The sequence below is a fragment of the Mytilus galloprovincialis genome, chromosome 7, assembly GCF_965363235.1.
Source record: "Mytilus galloprovincialis chromosome 7, xbMytGall1.hap1.1, whole genome shotgun sequence".
Lineage (NCBI taxonomy): Eukaryota > Metazoa > Mollusca > Bivalvia > Mytilida > Mytilidae > Mytilus > Mytilus galloprovincialis.
Genome location: NC_134844.1, coordinates 36,735,370 through 36,751,904, shown reverse-complemented (window position 1 = coordinate 36,751,904; position 16,535 = coordinate 36,735,370). Strand labels below are relative to the sequence as shown.

The following is a 16,535-nucleotide window of genomic DNA, read 5'->3' as shown; positions in this document are numbered from 1 at the left end:
CTGTTTGTTGTTTTCCTTCCCATTTGCCATAAATCTCAGAAAGAAGGCCCAGTTGAAAATACATTGAAAAAAAGTTATCTTTAATTTTTCATAATGAACACATAGGTTTTATAAAGGTATTGGAACTGTAATATAATCTAGTCCTACACAATTGAAGCCACTATGTACAGTAGAATATATTTGTATCTGCAAAGTTCTTCTTTATACGTTTTTTTTTGCAAAATGAATCACATTTGAAATTTTTGATTTTGTTATAATTTCGACAGTTCGAGCGAAACATTTTCTAGGTTCTAAAATATTAATTCTCTATACCATTTCCCTTCTGTAGCATCAGTACAAGTTTCACATTTGTTTATGTGTAATAATCTAAGGGACAAAATTACATATGCAATACATATAGAAGACAAAAAACATTTTATCTTGCATTACACAAAATATGAATCACAAAGAAATGTTCTTATATCAAAATTGTCCAAATTTAAAAATTATGACAAACAATCTAAAACTGAGGATGAATATATCAAACTATTACCTAATAACAAGTGTAGAAGTCTGAAAAACACTTAGATTAATATCATCTTTTATTAATCAATCATTTGAATTAAGGAAAAATGTACTTATAAATGAGTAATATGAACAATTTGAAGCTATAACATACAATATACTTATGTCAGTAGTCTATTCTTACAAATTAACCTATATATATTGATATTTATAACTGCACATTTCATTGTTCGAAATGTGCAAAATGAATTGCTACATGTACATGTATGTAGTATTGTTTAATTGCTGCATCATACCTGTAAGATACCTGTAAGATCGTTGTGGGGCTCATATGGAAGGATCCTATCCTTTTTAGCCCACCCTATTTTGGTACACTTTCAAAACTGATACAATCATCAATCCTGCATGATTTGGTGCAATACTTCACACAATTAAAAAGTTATATAGAAAACTATTTGTGTCCTCATCAATTTCTTAACTGATACATGACTGACTCCCAATGACGGTCTATACTAATTTTAAAGGCTTGAAATCTTGGGCTTAAAAACATGGAATCCTGAGTTCCTGAATTTAAAAAAATTAAATCCTGACATCCCTAAGTTTGATTAAGAATTACCGGATCCTGATAAAGACCAATCCCGAAATCTTAAGCTTATAAACAGCCGATCCCGATGTCCCGAAAAAGGTCCTGCCCCCCCCTAATATTGTCAATGGACACAATTTCATTTTAAAAAAGTGCCCTCGTCCATGAAATTTTGTCACCTCCTTTTGGGCAATATTTTACTTTTAAATTCTGTCCATGACAATATTTCATTATAAAATATTGTCCATATAGTGTCCATGGACAAATATTATATCAAATTTTGTCAGATGGACAGTACTCCATGGAGAACAATGTACTATGAACTATGAAATACTGTCCAAGAAAACATTTTGGAATCAAATTATTACAAAATTAAAAACAGTACACAAGCTTAAGCATGCAGGCATTTTTATACCACCGCAAAATTTTTTGCAGTCGTATATTGGTATCAGGTCGTCGTCGTCCTTGTCCGAAGACGGATGGTTTCCGGATAATAACATTAGTATAAGTACATTTGTAAATAGAAATCAATAAAATTTTAATACAATGTTTATAACCTAAAAAGGAAGTTTGGGATTGATTTTGTGGGTTATGTTCCCTCAGGTTTAGGAAATTGTACACCATTGTTTAATACCATAAGTAGAAGGTTGGGATATATTTTAAGGGTTATGGGGCAAACAGTCTAGGAATAAAGGGCCAAAAAGGGGCCAAAAACAATCATTTTTATACGACCGCAAATTTTGAAAAAATTTTCGTCGTATATTGCTATCACGTTGGCGTCTGCATCGTCGTCGTCGTCGTCGTCGTCGTCGTCGTCCAGCGTCCGAATACTTTTAGTTTTCGCACTCTAACTTTAGTAAAAGTGAATGGAAATCTATGAAATTTTAACACAAGGTTTATGACCACAAAAGGAAGGTTGGTATTGATTTTGGGAGTTTTGGTCCCAACATTTTAGGAATTAGGTTCCAAAAAGGGCCCAAATAAGCATTTTCTTGGTTTTCGCACTATAACTTTAGTTTAAGTTAATAGAAATCTATGAAATTTTGACACAAGGTTTATGACCACAAAAGAACGGTTGGGATTGATTTTGGGAGTTTTGGTCTCAACAGTTTAGGAATTAGGGGCCAAAAAAGGGCCCAAATAAGCATTATTCTTGGTTTTCGCACAATAACATTAGTTTAAGTAAATAGAAATCAATGAAATTTAAACACAATGTTAATGACTACAAAAGGAAGGTTGGTATTGATTTTGGGAGTTTAGGTCCCAACAGTTTAGGAATTAGGGGCCAAAAAGGGACCCAAATAAGCATTTTTCTTGGTTTTCGCACCATAACGTTAGTATAAGTAAATAGAAATCTATGAAATTTAAACACAAGGTTTATGACCATTAAGAAAGGTTGGGTTTGATTTTGGGAGTTTTGGTCCCAACATAATAAGGGGCCCAAAGGGTCCAAAATTAAACTTTTGTTTGATTTCATCAAAATTGAATAATTGGGGTTCTTTGATATGCTGAATCTAACTGTCATGACTGTGTATGTAGATTCTTAACTTTTGGTCCTGTTTTCAAATTGGTCTACATTAAGGTCCAAAGGGTCCAAAATTAAACTTAGTTTGATTTTGACAAAAAATGAATCAGTTAGGTTCTTTGATATGCTGAATCTAAAAAATGTACTTAGATTCTTGATTATTGGCCCAGTTTTCAAGTTGGTCCAAATCGGGGTCCAAAATTAAACTTTGTTTGATTTCATCAAAAATTGAATAAATGGGGTTCTTTGATATACCAAATCTAACTGTGTATGTAGATTCTTCATTTTTGGTCCTGTTTTCAAATTGGTCTACATTAAAGTCCAAAGGGTCCAAAATTAAACTTAGTCTGATTTTAACAAAAATTGAAATCTTGAAGTTCTTTGATATGCTGAATCCAAAAATGTACTTAGATTTTTTATTATGGGCCCAGTTTTCAAGTTGGTCCAAATCAGGATCTAAAATTATTATATTAAGTATTGTGCAATAGCAAGTCTTTTCAATTGCACAGTATTGCGCAATGGCAAGAAATATCTAATTGCACAATATTGTGAAATATCAAAAATTTTTTTAATTAAGAGTTATCTTTCTTTGTCCAGAATCAACTTAAATCTTTGTTATATACAATATACAATGTATATTCACTTTTTACTACCAACTGATAAATTAAAATAATCTTTACCATTCAGTGATAACAAGCAGTTTTTTTACATCTTAATATTTTATGATGTATTTAAATGAGTAGTTATTGTTGCAAACTCCATTAGAAATTTTAATTGAGATTAGTTTTGGAATAAGGGAAAGGGGGATGTGATTAAAAAAATTGGGTTCAATTTTTCTCATTTGAAATTTCATAAATAAAAAAGAAAATTTCTTCAAACATTTTTTTGAGAGGATTAAAGGGAAATTCCGCGATTTTTTACTTATCATCTAATTATGTTCATCTTAACATAAAAAACACATTTGCAAAGTTTTAAATTTATATTCCTTCTAATAACGGAGAAAATCAAGTATTTGTAACTTTTTTGGTTGAATTCTCGAGTGGGTCGTGACGTATTAGCCCGATTTATTGAATTCTGGGAAAAAATAAAATCTGTTTAACTCTTATAGCTTATCGACAATATACGTAATTAAAAGCGCACAGCTGACGAATGGTCGAAGTTATAAACCACAATATAAGAATGAACGAAAGTGAATATGCATATATATACCGTTTTGTATTGATTGAATTAAACTCCTATAAAATTATCTCTAGTAAATGTTTTTGAATAAATTTAATTAATTATTGTTGAGATTTTTTTCATAAAATATTTATTGAACATTTTTACTGATATTGAACTGAAAATATTTCAGTTCTATTTACCGTTATTGTTTTGATAATCATTTCAATGCAACTACTAATGTGTGAGCAGAGTGTGTATATTATTTTGTAAAGGTCACTGTATATTTCTCGGCTTGAGGTCAATTCGTTTACCTTGTAGCTATTTAGCCGCAGGTGTGAGTTCAAGCGTACACAGGTATAAATGTTGTTATTTGGAAAGGATAAATAGAAAGGATTAGAGTATATGCTGTCATGATGTTAATACACTAAGATTAAATACACGATGAGAATAAAGATACAATAATTAAATTGTGTAAATTAATTGAAAATAAAATTCAGATTCGTAATTCCGAAAGTGTATAAACATAAAAGGAAACAATTTTTGATTACTTTCTTAGCGGCAATTGGCGTAAAGATTCAAATATGAAGCAAAAAATAGTAGTTTTAATCTTTAATAAAAACTAAATGCAATATTACCCAATTTGATATACCATTGTACATCTGTTTGATATCATTGACTTTACCGGAATTTCTTAACTTGTATTCAAATCTGGCTGTGTTTAAATGCTAATAAAACTATTGCAATTTTAAAGTTTTTAATTGACAAAAAAATACAACATACAACATGCATAATTTCTTTTTAACATTTTATTCTTACATAATTAAATTCATTTGACAATCATTTACACGAACTTTTTGTGAAAAGAATCATAATTATCTAAGCTAAGACATTCATATCTTTTGAGGATTTTTGAGGATTTTTTTTAAAAATTCTATGATAATAGTTGTGCAATGTTGAACATGATAGCCGTCATTAATCCAAATATTAAAGTAATACAGTAGTTGTAATAAAAGTTATACTTTAGTCATGCATTACAGATATTGACGAATTTATAATAGTTCGTTCATACATCGTTGTTCATGAAACAATCATTATTAGTATACATGTAAGTTTCCTGACGTATAAGAGCCATTGAGGATGAGCTCCAGAGAAATCAGACTAGTTGCGTTTCGTTCGTTTGTTTGTTGGGAAAGGAGAGGAAATGCAACCGCTTGTACAGATAAACGACAGAATTACCATACAAGCATTTATAGTCAACACAATCAGAAAGAGTTCCCATCGTTAGACGGGGAATATGAAGGCTTCCAAGAATGAACAAGTGACATGTCTAAATCTGAACAGTTAGAGAACAGACTATCGACATCGAACGCTTGTTCTTGATATTTGAAACTGTATGCATATATATACGTATACGTTTATGATATAGTGATGAGTTCTAACAAAAACTAAATTCCTTCATGGTTATATCTTGCCATACGTTTATATTGGTTTGTAAGGTGATTACTCAAAATCGTTATTTGAAAATCCTGTTTGTGAGATGTAGATTCATTTCAATACAGAAATTTCGTCTATATATTTCACAAGTGTATAACACGGAGAAGCTCTGAAGGTTCATTACTCCCATTTTGTTTGGGTGTGAACCATCGATGTTTACAGCAATATCAAGGAATAAGGTGATGATGGTAGAAAGAACTATGGGCGTCATGTGGCAAATATTACATGCATATCGGACAATGAGTTGTCAATCTGTATGAAAAGTTTTCCAATACAACCATATTATTGAGAAGGAATGTTTACATGCTATACTCTCGTACTAGTATTACAGGGTTCTTGTGGCGTTCACCTTAGACACACATCGTTTTAACGATGTTTAAAAAAAGACAGAACCAATTTAATGTCATATTTCCCTATTTTTTAAATATAACTAAAATTATTTTATCTGACAAGAATATCCCTATTTAGCGAACAAGTAATTTATTCTTTTTTCGGTTATTGAATACCAAGAAAGAAAATAAATCCCGAAATTAATTTGAAACTTTGATACTCAAAAGTTTCCCAGCAAAATATTCACATCCCCTGGGGATAATTAGTGTTCGTCCAGTGGCATATATAACAATTGTGATGACGAATTCCTTCCTTTGTTTGAGAACAATCTTATTGAAATATAAATCTGTGATTTTCCTAGGTCCACAGCTTCAATGAACCAAAGCAAAAGTTATTCATCGACCTGTATTTAAATCAAATTGGTTCTCTTCTTCTTTTGGTATACAACTGTAGTCTATCGACATTCGATGATTACATACTGTTGGCATACGTTGGCTAGTCTATTTACAACACTTTTACCCCTATTTATTCAAAATATATGTTTTTTTCTTATGTTCAATGTATACACGTATATATTTTAAATTGCGCTATAGTTCCGTAACTTTATATCCAGTCGTATAAACGAATCGTCGGCAAGTGCGTACATTTTTTTAAATCAATATTTCTGGTCTGTTCCAATCTGTCCTTCACTATTGACAATGACTATATATTACATTTTCCCAAATTCACCCTTGGAAAAAATATTTAAATAGATTTTAATTTCATCAAATCTTATTTTTTGGGTATTATTTATATATTATGAATTATATTCTTTACACCAGAAATGTTATTTATAAACAAGCGTATGAGTTTAGTAATGACAAGTAAGACAGAGTTGTATATTATACATCTGATAGTTCAAAATGGAAAGTTATAAGTTATAAGTTATCAGCCGTGTACACTGATCAATACCTGCAGAAGTGAAACGATGCATGAACTTGCAAGCCCGACAGGAAATCGCTTGAATACCTGGACGTGTCACCTCACACCCCTCACAATACCTTTGGAAGTAATACCTTTAGCCATGCTGGTGATCAGATAAGGGAAGATCAAAATATATTTGAAAAAAGTTTATTACTTTAAAGAATTATGAACAAATTAGATTTTCGAAAACAATTTTCACGGAACACTTATTTATGATTTCAACTTTGACTTTTCACCTAATTCCAATATCAACAGTTTAAAAACAACAGACCATGGTAATTTAAAAAAAAGTAAGAATATTTTCCGTATCAAGTTAGTTAGTCGTATTAAACAACCGTACGATTGACAAGATATCGACACGCAATTACGACTACATTGGTTACTGTAGTTTTGTTTCTTTGTGGTTTATAGACATATCGTTTTTATTCATCGGGAAAGAAGACAAGATGGCGGATCTCGGAGAATTGCTACTCTAAATTTAAAATCGATGGTGATCGCTTATCTAGCGGAATAAAACTTTAATATCTATGAATTTGAACATTTTTATACAGAATGAACATAATATCAATTTTTGATTTTTTTGTGAAGTTTCCCTTTAATATTCAACAGCATAGTGAATTGCTCTAAGAGAAACAAAAATTTTAAGTTCATTAGAACACATTCATTCTGTGTCAGAAACCTTTGCTGTGTCAACTATTTAATCACAATCCAAATTTAGAGCTGAATCCAGCTTGAATGTTGTGTCCATACTTGCCCTAACCGTTCAGGGTTCAACCTCTGCGGTCGTATAAAGCTACGCCCTGCGGAGCATCTGGTTGTAGTTTCAAGACAATAAATTGGAGTTATCTTTCTTTAGCCAGAATGGTTTTTGAATCAACTTAAACCAATGCTTTATGAAATCTTTGAAAATTGGAGTGATCTTTCTTTGTCAAGAATAATAGCTGAATCAACTTAAATCAATGCTATATATACAATATACAGTGCAATATTCACTTTTACTACCAACTGATAAATTAAAGCAATCTTTACCATTTAGTGATTACAAGCACTTTGATTACCATTCTAGGGTTATGCTCCTTTACAAGTTTTAAGTTCAATTTTTGGCAGCTTCACTTTTACAGTTCTTGAGCTATGTCCCTTTGTAACATTATATGCTAGCAGAGGCATCATCTGTGTCCCTTTGGACACATTCCCCATTTATATTTTTAGAATTAATTTTAACCATGGCTGTATGATATTTTTTATTTAAATACTTTATGATGTATTTAAATGAGTAGTTATTGTTGTAAACTCCATAAGAAATTTGAATTGAGATAATTTTTGGAATAAGGGGAAGGGGGAGGTGAACAAAAAAATTGGGGGAGGGGGGGGGGTTCAATTTTTCTCAGTTCAGATAAATTAAGAAGAAAATTTCTTCAAACATTCTTTTTTGAGAGGATTAATATTCAACAGCACAGTGAATTGCCCAAAAGCAAAAAAAAAATTTGAGTTCATTAGACAACATTCATTCTGTGTCAGAAACCTATGCTGTGTCAAGTATTTAATCACAATCCAAATTCAGAGCTGTATCCAGCTTGAATGTTGTGTCCATACTTGACCCAACCGTTCAGGGTTTGACCACTGCGGTCGTATAAAGCTGCACCCTGTGGAGCATCTGGTTAAATTTATATTACTGAAATTATTTTTCAAAGCAAGTATGCAGTACTTTTTCAAGTTTATCTTCATGAATTACAAGGGGTTTTTGTAAAATCACTTTTTCTTGTCAAAACATTTAAAATACATTTCAATATTTTGTAAACAAAATGAATTTGCCTTTCTTCTGAAAACTGTTCTGATTTTCAGAAATGCCCTACGTTACAACTTTATGACGGTGATATTCGAAAAGTGTTTTGTTTCCTTGCCATCCATCGATGAGCAAAAATACTGTTCTGTTTATACCTGCATCTATTATTAATTTGTGTTTATTTGTTATTATCAATCAAATAAACTATTTTAATGATATCAGCATTGATCATTATCCAAATTCATATATATGTTGTAACCTCCCCTTCATGATACAAAATTCATGACGATCTGTCTATGAAATATTGTCTCAATACAATGAAATACTACCTCCCTTTAACAGGACAAAATTTCATACTAAGTATTAATCTGTGAAATATTGTCTATATAAAAACCAAATTTCACAATGAAACTGTGTCCTTCTCTGGAATTTTTTTCATAGATATGGACAATATTTTATGGTACATATATATACATGTATATATACAACTCGTCTAAACATAAACCCAACAATGTTAGATCTGTAAATTTGCTTTCGCAAATTTTTGGTTCTTCCCTCGCCAGGATTGTATATATATATATATATCTTGTAGTTATGAAATATTGTCATGATTGTCTTGGTGCAGATGACAAAATTTTGCTTTACATGTACATATGAACATAATTCTCAAATTAATGCATTTTCCGTAAAAAAAAATGAATAATGTCACAAAGCAAAGGTCTTTAGGTCTAAATGTCCAATATCATGTTTTCCTCAAATTACCTCAGGTCAACCAGGGCAGTTCATTCATTTAATAGTAATTGAAAGCTTATTTATCTATTAATAATCTATAACAAAGAAAAAAAGAAAAAGAAAACATGCTAATCATGCTAATAAAGTAAATTGTTAATTGATCATCAATGGTACACACATGTTGAATGTTTAAAACACTTTTATAAATTAATGTAATCTTTATCCATCAAAATCAAATTAAGTTCAAAATTTTAACTTGTGAAAGGTTTCTGAATAAAAAATGTCCAAATATTACTTCAACAAGCATGACACATTATTTTGTTTGAGAAAACTCTATTATACATGTTATACTTCATTTTCAATCTGTTTGAATGAACAAGATGGACATGTAAATGATATGTACAAATTACAAAAGCAATTATTTAAGAAATATTTAAGTCTCATTTTCAACATACAAGACATAACTTGTTTAGGTTATTCTGCAAAGTTATTTGTTTATTGAATTCCTCTGAATGCTGATGAAAAGGCTGAAGATACAATCACTGACAATAATCATGATGATATATTCTTCCCAAAGAATGAAACATTAGTTTGTTGTATTTTTTTCCTTCACTTTTTCTAAAGTCATGAAAGTATGGAAATATCTAGTCCAGAAAACATGGAAAAGATTAATAAAGCTTCATATTTTTATTTCTTCATTTTTCAGAATAGTATGCAATGTAGTGAGAGAGACCATGGGTTATCACAATGCTGATAAGAATGAGAAAGCAGACTTTGGCTGTGTTAGTGATAATAGGAGCATTTCCAACATGTATTTTAGTTTACTTAGCTTTAACAACTGATGGTAATTATCAATGTTATCTGTAGAGTGAATTAGAAAGACAAATAATAGATTTTGTACAAATTGCCATTACAAGTATCAAAATGTTTCCCAAAAATGTTTGCTATTCATAAATTTTAGATTTCTTCATCTCTCATTTGTGTCCGCTGCCTGATTATTTTCAACATGGTATATAAAAAAACTAGGAAAAGTATACAACTACAGTTATATATTGAAATGAATAAATTTGGTCATAAACTAATGATCTGGAATGTAAAGATCATGATGATTGTGTATCATGTAAAATGTAGGTAAAACATATTGACATATTTATCAATTGAATACATTTACTGTAAAATTGAAATATGAATATAAATTACTCAAAAGGTCAATTTTTCAGAAGACTTATGAAGTGAACATAGAACACAAATATATCAATGTAAATTCTTAATGCTACATATTTATTATTTTCATTTTTATTATAGAAATCCCAAAATATGACGGTCAAGCTGGACAAATTTTGGAGTCCAGACTTGCACAGAGATTGAAAGAAGCAGATCAAGAAAACAAAGTCCTCAGGAAGCAACTGAGGTACAAATGATAATAAGGACCTTACATGTACAATGAATCCTATAATCTTGCACAAATAGGTTAATTTGAACAATATAAAAATAAAACTGCCTATGCCATACATGTATGAGACAACTATCCACCAAAGTTCAAATGAAGTGAATGTATGCAATATAGGCAAATGTACTGCCTTAAACAATGAGAAAAACCCATACCCTATGGTTGGCTATAAAAGGATCTGACATATATGAAACAAATTTTTGATGTGTATTGTTGTCAAATTTTAAACACAAACACTAACTAACCTCTTTCTTCTAAACGTTAATCATGTTAATATGTCATGTTTATGTGTTGAATTTTTTTTGTGTTCTGTTAAAAATATAGATAAACTACATTTTATACCAAATTAAATATTTGATAATTAAAAATTCTTGTTTTTTGGGGATAAAAACTAATTAATTCATTGTAATTTATATACTTTAAATCTATGTATCTTGCTACCATAGTACACGTATTTGGGAGTCCTATAATTAAATAGATATACATAGAGCCTTGGCTCACACTGAAAAGCAAGCTATAAAGGGCCTAAAAAATTACAAATGTAAAACCATTCAAATGGGAAAGCCAATGGTCTAATATATATACAAAATGAGAATAGAGAAACATGTTTTAACTACATCAACAAAAGACAACTACTGAACATCAGATTCCTGACTTAGGATAGGATGATAGGTGCAAACAATTGTAGCGGGTTAACACTATACTATTCGTTTTAAGGTTCATCAATAATTGTATCTTTTTATTATAACAGTAAAACAAGAAATAAACTCATGGGTCTACAGATGAGTATTGCTGTACAGAATGGTACAACATATAATGGCAATAAAACTTTAATAAAATGTCTTAATGCTGAACTGGAAATACCAAAGTGTGAGGTAGGTGACATATCTTATTGGTGTACAGAATGGCACAACATATAATAGCAATAAAACTTAAATAAAATGTCTGAATGCTGAACTAGAAATACCCAAGTGTGAGGTAGGTGACATATCTTATTGGTGTACAGAATGGCACAACATATAATGGCAATAAAACTTTAATAAGATATCTTAACGCTGAACTGGAAATACCCAAGTGTGAGGTAGGTGGGCAATAAAAACTATTTAGATAGGTAAACTCTGAACACGAAATATCAAAATGTGAATAAAAAATATAAAATTGGGAATTGTGATACACAATAATTTTCCACTAAAATATATAAATGCAATAAAACTTTGTACGAAAGATTTGTACAGGACAGTTAATAATCTTCATTCCTTATGTTCTTTCTAAAAATAATAATGTAGATTGAGTAGAAATATCAGCAACGAAACTTTAATATTATTCGTTACAGGTAATACACATAGCCATTGTTTGTGCTGGACACAGTGCCACAAGGAGTGTTGTCACATTAATTAAAAGTGTATTGTTCTACAGAAAGAACCCTCTCCACTTCCACTTTATATCAGATCATATAGCAGAACTTATTTTGACACAGCTGTTTGAAACATGGAATGTTCCTGAAGGTATTTACATTTATTTATATGAGTAATTTGTAAGGATTTTAGTCCTTATTAGGGTAAAATTTTGTCAAAATGTTATTCATCCGCTTGAACTTAATTGAATCTGATAACTTGAAATTATTTCTGTGACACAGGAAAAAGTATATTACAGGAATACATTTATCCATAAAAAAAAATCTCTGAACAAAAATTACAAAAGGAGTAGGTCCGGTAAGGGCTGATTTTGGCCTCAAATTTCAGGTTCATCTAACGAAAGATTTTGGACACTTTTTAAACACTTAAGTGTCTATTTCAATTGATTCAATTAGTATGTGAAAGATTTTAGCTGATTAAGTCATTAAAAACCCTCCGATTCAAGCAAAAATATGAAAAATCTATCAAATATGCAAAAAATCGTAATTTTTCAGATGGTTTTTGTCAAAAATGAATGTGAAACATCCGTGTTCATCCTCAACCTTTATATATGTCATGTATTATCATTAAATATAACTTACATTTCAATATTATGCATGAACACGAATGCAGCCACTTTCATTTGAGACGGAAACCGTCTAAAATTTAAACCAAAATGCTAAAATTGTGAAGATTTCAGTAATTTAGCATGACTTAATGATGTTAGTACCCGATATATGTGCATTGTATTGTCAAAAACAGACCATATTTGTGTAGCAGAAGCATTTTACTTTCCAATAAATAGCTAAAGGATTACATTTTCACAATTTTGCAAAACTTCTATATTTTGGGGCCAAAATGGGGTCTTACTGAACCTACTCCTTTGTCTATAAAGAGCCATATCTTTTCACACACATTTATCCTTCTTTTACATTGGTATGAGCTCTGGCTGAAAGTCATCAGTTTAGAAAACTGAAGGAACATAATTAGTTGGGGAGAGTGCACAGTCATATGGGTGCAAAAAGAACAGTGATTTTGTACATGTACATAGGAAAAATGATTTGGTATTAGTTAAGGTGTTTTAATTGTGGCAAATATCCATGCATATTCAGGATAAGAACCAATTAAACTATTTTTCCATCTGGCATCCATACACTGCCTGAAACATGTGAAAGAAAAGCACTATTAATGATTTTCACCATTTTTAAGCTTTCAGCGTTGTTGATTTGTAGACCTTTTAGTAGAGAAAAGTGATACTGATTTTGACCTTTCCATTAATGAACCGTACAAGTATTCATTTCTTTTTTATGTTTGATCCTATTTGAGGGTTTAGATTAGCAAATATCATATTCATGAAAAACATCTGGTTGCTGTTAATCTTTTGTATTTAATTCTGGTTGCTGTCAATCTCTTGTATTTAAGTCTGGTTGCTGTCAATTCATTGTATTTAAGTATTTCATAAAATGAGTTTCATTGAAAACACAATTTTTCTTAATTTCAGTAAATTTCAGTTTTTACTCAACAGACAAAGTACAGGTAATTCTAATTTATATTTTCTTATATCATGTATATGCTGTGAAATAAAAAGATAATTATGCTGTGTTTTTTTAAAGTAAGAATACAGATAATGATAACTTATTTAAGCATTTTCTGAGTTTATTTCAGCATTTTCTGAGTTTATTTCAGCATTTTCTGAGTTTATTTCAGCATTTTCTGAGTTTATTTAATCATGATCTGAGTTTTGAGCTGACATATAGTCTAATTGTGATTTTTTTTAGTTTTAAAACATATATGTGTGCATGTTGTATTGTAGGAGGATGTAGTATGGATATCCAATAAACATTACTCAGGAGTATTTGGTTTGATGAAGTTAACATTACCAAAAACTTTACCACAAAATCTCACCAAGGTAGGTATTAAGAAATTCAAAATGATCATACTTTGTCAAAGATTACCTATAAATTTATTTATATGATCACCTTATTTGAGGTAAAACTTTAATAATAGACAAAAAAAAGATCCTTTAAAATTTACAATCAAAACATGATTTGTTGGATTTTTGACCAACAAAAAATGTTTAATGAATCTGGCGTGTCAGATGTCCTTCATGCAATGCCAAATTTTGTTAGTTTTAATTAGCTAGCAAAATTTAAACAATGGTTATTTATGTGAAGGAAAACTAACAGGTTTCTAGTGAAATTGATGTAACCATACACATGATACATATTGTATTGATTCTACTTCATTGCAACATTAATTGTTTATGCTTAACACTTCCCTATTAAAAATTAGATTAATAAATTTTGGATTGTAAGTTGCACCAACTTTGAGTCATGGGCTTGAAAATTATTGCCATAAACTTGGGCCATTTGATAAAATGATGCTTACTAAACAACTATTATTGGTCGATGCAGTGGAAAGTTTTTCTGTTTTGACATATTATAATTAAAAGGAAAATGTTTTATTCATTTCACTAGGTTATAGTATTAGATACAGATGTGACATTTGCTACAGATATTGCTGAACTGTGGAAGATATTCAGCATTCTAAAGGGCAAGAAGGTTAATATTTATTATTGTTTGTATACATGTAATTCTTATGCAATTTATATATTTATGTCACTTATTTTTATTACTAATATTCAATAGACAACACTATAGAAAGAAAAACACCTACTTCAAAATTACTGTTATTTATGGGATTACATTCCCAGTGAAATTATTTGTAAATGTCATATCGCCAATTGTTGAAGGCAAATCTTTAACTACAATATTTTTATTCTAATTTTTTTGTTTGTTTAACCAAATTACAATATTTCCATACCGTTAAACAATGAAAAATAGTAAATAAGGTCATTGAAAATAAGGGAATCGAATAAATGAAATGTTCCAAGGTAAAGCTTTAAGTGAACAGAAGTACAATGGTTTTCCAAGTCTAAATGAAAATAATGCAGTTGTACATTCAAATCTATATGATAATGGTTATAACAGCCTTTATCAAAGAAGGAACAGACAAGAGATTGATATTTGAAAAAAAAATGAACAATAAAAATACACCCTAATCTGAACAAGAGAAAACACAAGTTTAAGTAATGCAAAAAAAAAAAAAAACCAATAGAAAACTCAGATAATTTATTAAGGTTAATTGTTACCTTCTACATATATATCCAACATTTTCTATTTTTATTACTATGTAAAACAAGTTGACCAGTAAATCTACTTGAAAGAGTGCAGTTAAAATAGATATTCTGACATGAACAAATAGTAAAAAAAATGTAACTTCAATAAATAATATAAGGAGCTTAAGGATAACAAGTTTTATTTTTGACAATTTTTTTTATTGTGTATTTGAGATAATATATTCTTACTATTTATTGTCAGGTTGATATTAAGCTATGAATTATGAATGTTGATCCTGTTTATTTTAGGCAATAGGATTGGTAGAAAACCAAAGTGACTGGTACCTAGGTAAACTTTGGAAGAATCACAGACCATGGCGAGCTCTGGTACAGATTATATATTTTGTGTGGATTAGTTTTAATTAATATATGCCAAATATACGAAAATATGCTTGAACATACATGTAAAATATGTCATCATGATTTTCAGTATACATGTTTTTATAAGAAAAATCACAGTTTTAAGAAAAGTACTAAAATGAACTTCTGAAAGGGATATATTTTGAAAAGACAAATGGCCATCAATTTTAACAAAAAAAGGTATATAAAGTAAAGTTCAAATAAAGATTGAGGAGAAATAATATAAAGTGCATATTCATTGATATTATCAACACAGGTCACAGAGAATACATTTCAGGTTGTAAAACTGATTTGACTATGAAAGTTATTATTCCCTATTAGGTCTTTGTTAATTTCTCTGAATATTGCTCTTAATGTATCTAAATATGGGCAGAATCAATTTGCGCCAATTGCAGTTTTGAAAAGGTATTAATTGCGCCACTCTCTTTTATTTTGATGGTATTAATTGCGCCAATAAATGAAATGGAATTGCGCCACATTTACCTGTTAATATGTTTTACCTAAATCAAGACAAGACAAGACAAATACTTTATTAAAGTCTCGCCACTTGTTACATATAAAATATACAGCTTTTTGAAATACAAGTTAACAAGAGCCACTCTATAAAGAGTTTTGAGAGACTATAAAACAATTTTTCTTAAAATTATAATGCAAATACAAGTCAACTGTCACGAGTATAAAATACATTTTCGCTTTATTAAAATTTCATAGCAGATTTTGGCAGTATAAAATACCATATTTTCATTTTTAAAAAGAAATATAATATTTTCATTATCAGTGTCCAGAAATTAGAACGTCAATTTTTCAGAACTGCGTGTAAAAGAAAAGCAACCAATGTGTTGTCAGAGCCACCTTCAAAAATAATAAATTCAGAGATCTTCAAAATTGAAGAAGAGAATTTAGAAAAGAAAGATTTAAAATATGTGTGTCAGTCTGTGTATAGAGAGAGAAGAAAACTGCGTCCGGCTTAATTTAAAAATCGAGCAGAATTATTGGATGATATTGGTATTGTTACAAACAAAGATGATGAGTTTGTATTGTGTAACGATCCAGCAAGCAGTATTATTTTATTAGGATG

The 16,535-nt window shown here is 29.8% G+C and overlaps 1 protein-coding gene across 1 annotated transcript in view; it reads left to right on the top strand.

Moving 5' to 3' along the window:
* Positions 1-27: 27 nt before the first annotated feature.
* The window catches only part of LOC143082886 (xylosyl- and glucuronyltransferase LARGE2s-like), a 28,999-nt gene continuing 12,491 nt past the window's right edge, over positions 28-16,535 (top strand). The window contains exons 1-9 of the mRNA XM_076258854.1: positions 28-116; positions 9,782-9,919; positions 10,381-10,486; positions 11,277-11,400; positions 11,859-12,030; positions 13,421-13,455; positions 13,733-13,828; positions 14,397-14,480; positions 15,347-15,424. Of these exons, the coding sequence (XP_076114969.1) occupies positions 9,823-9,919; positions 10,381-10,486; positions 11,277-11,400; positions 11,859-12,030; positions 13,421-13,455; positions 13,733-13,828; positions 14,397-14,480; positions 15,347-15,424 (792 nt within the window). The 5' untranslated portion in view covers positions 28-116; positions 9,782-9,822. The remainder of the gene's footprint in view (positions 117-9,781; positions 9,920-10,380; positions 10,487-11,276; positions 11,401-11,858; positions 12,031-13,420; positions 13,456-13,732; positions 13,829-14,396; positions 14,481-15,346; positions 15,425-16,535) is intronic.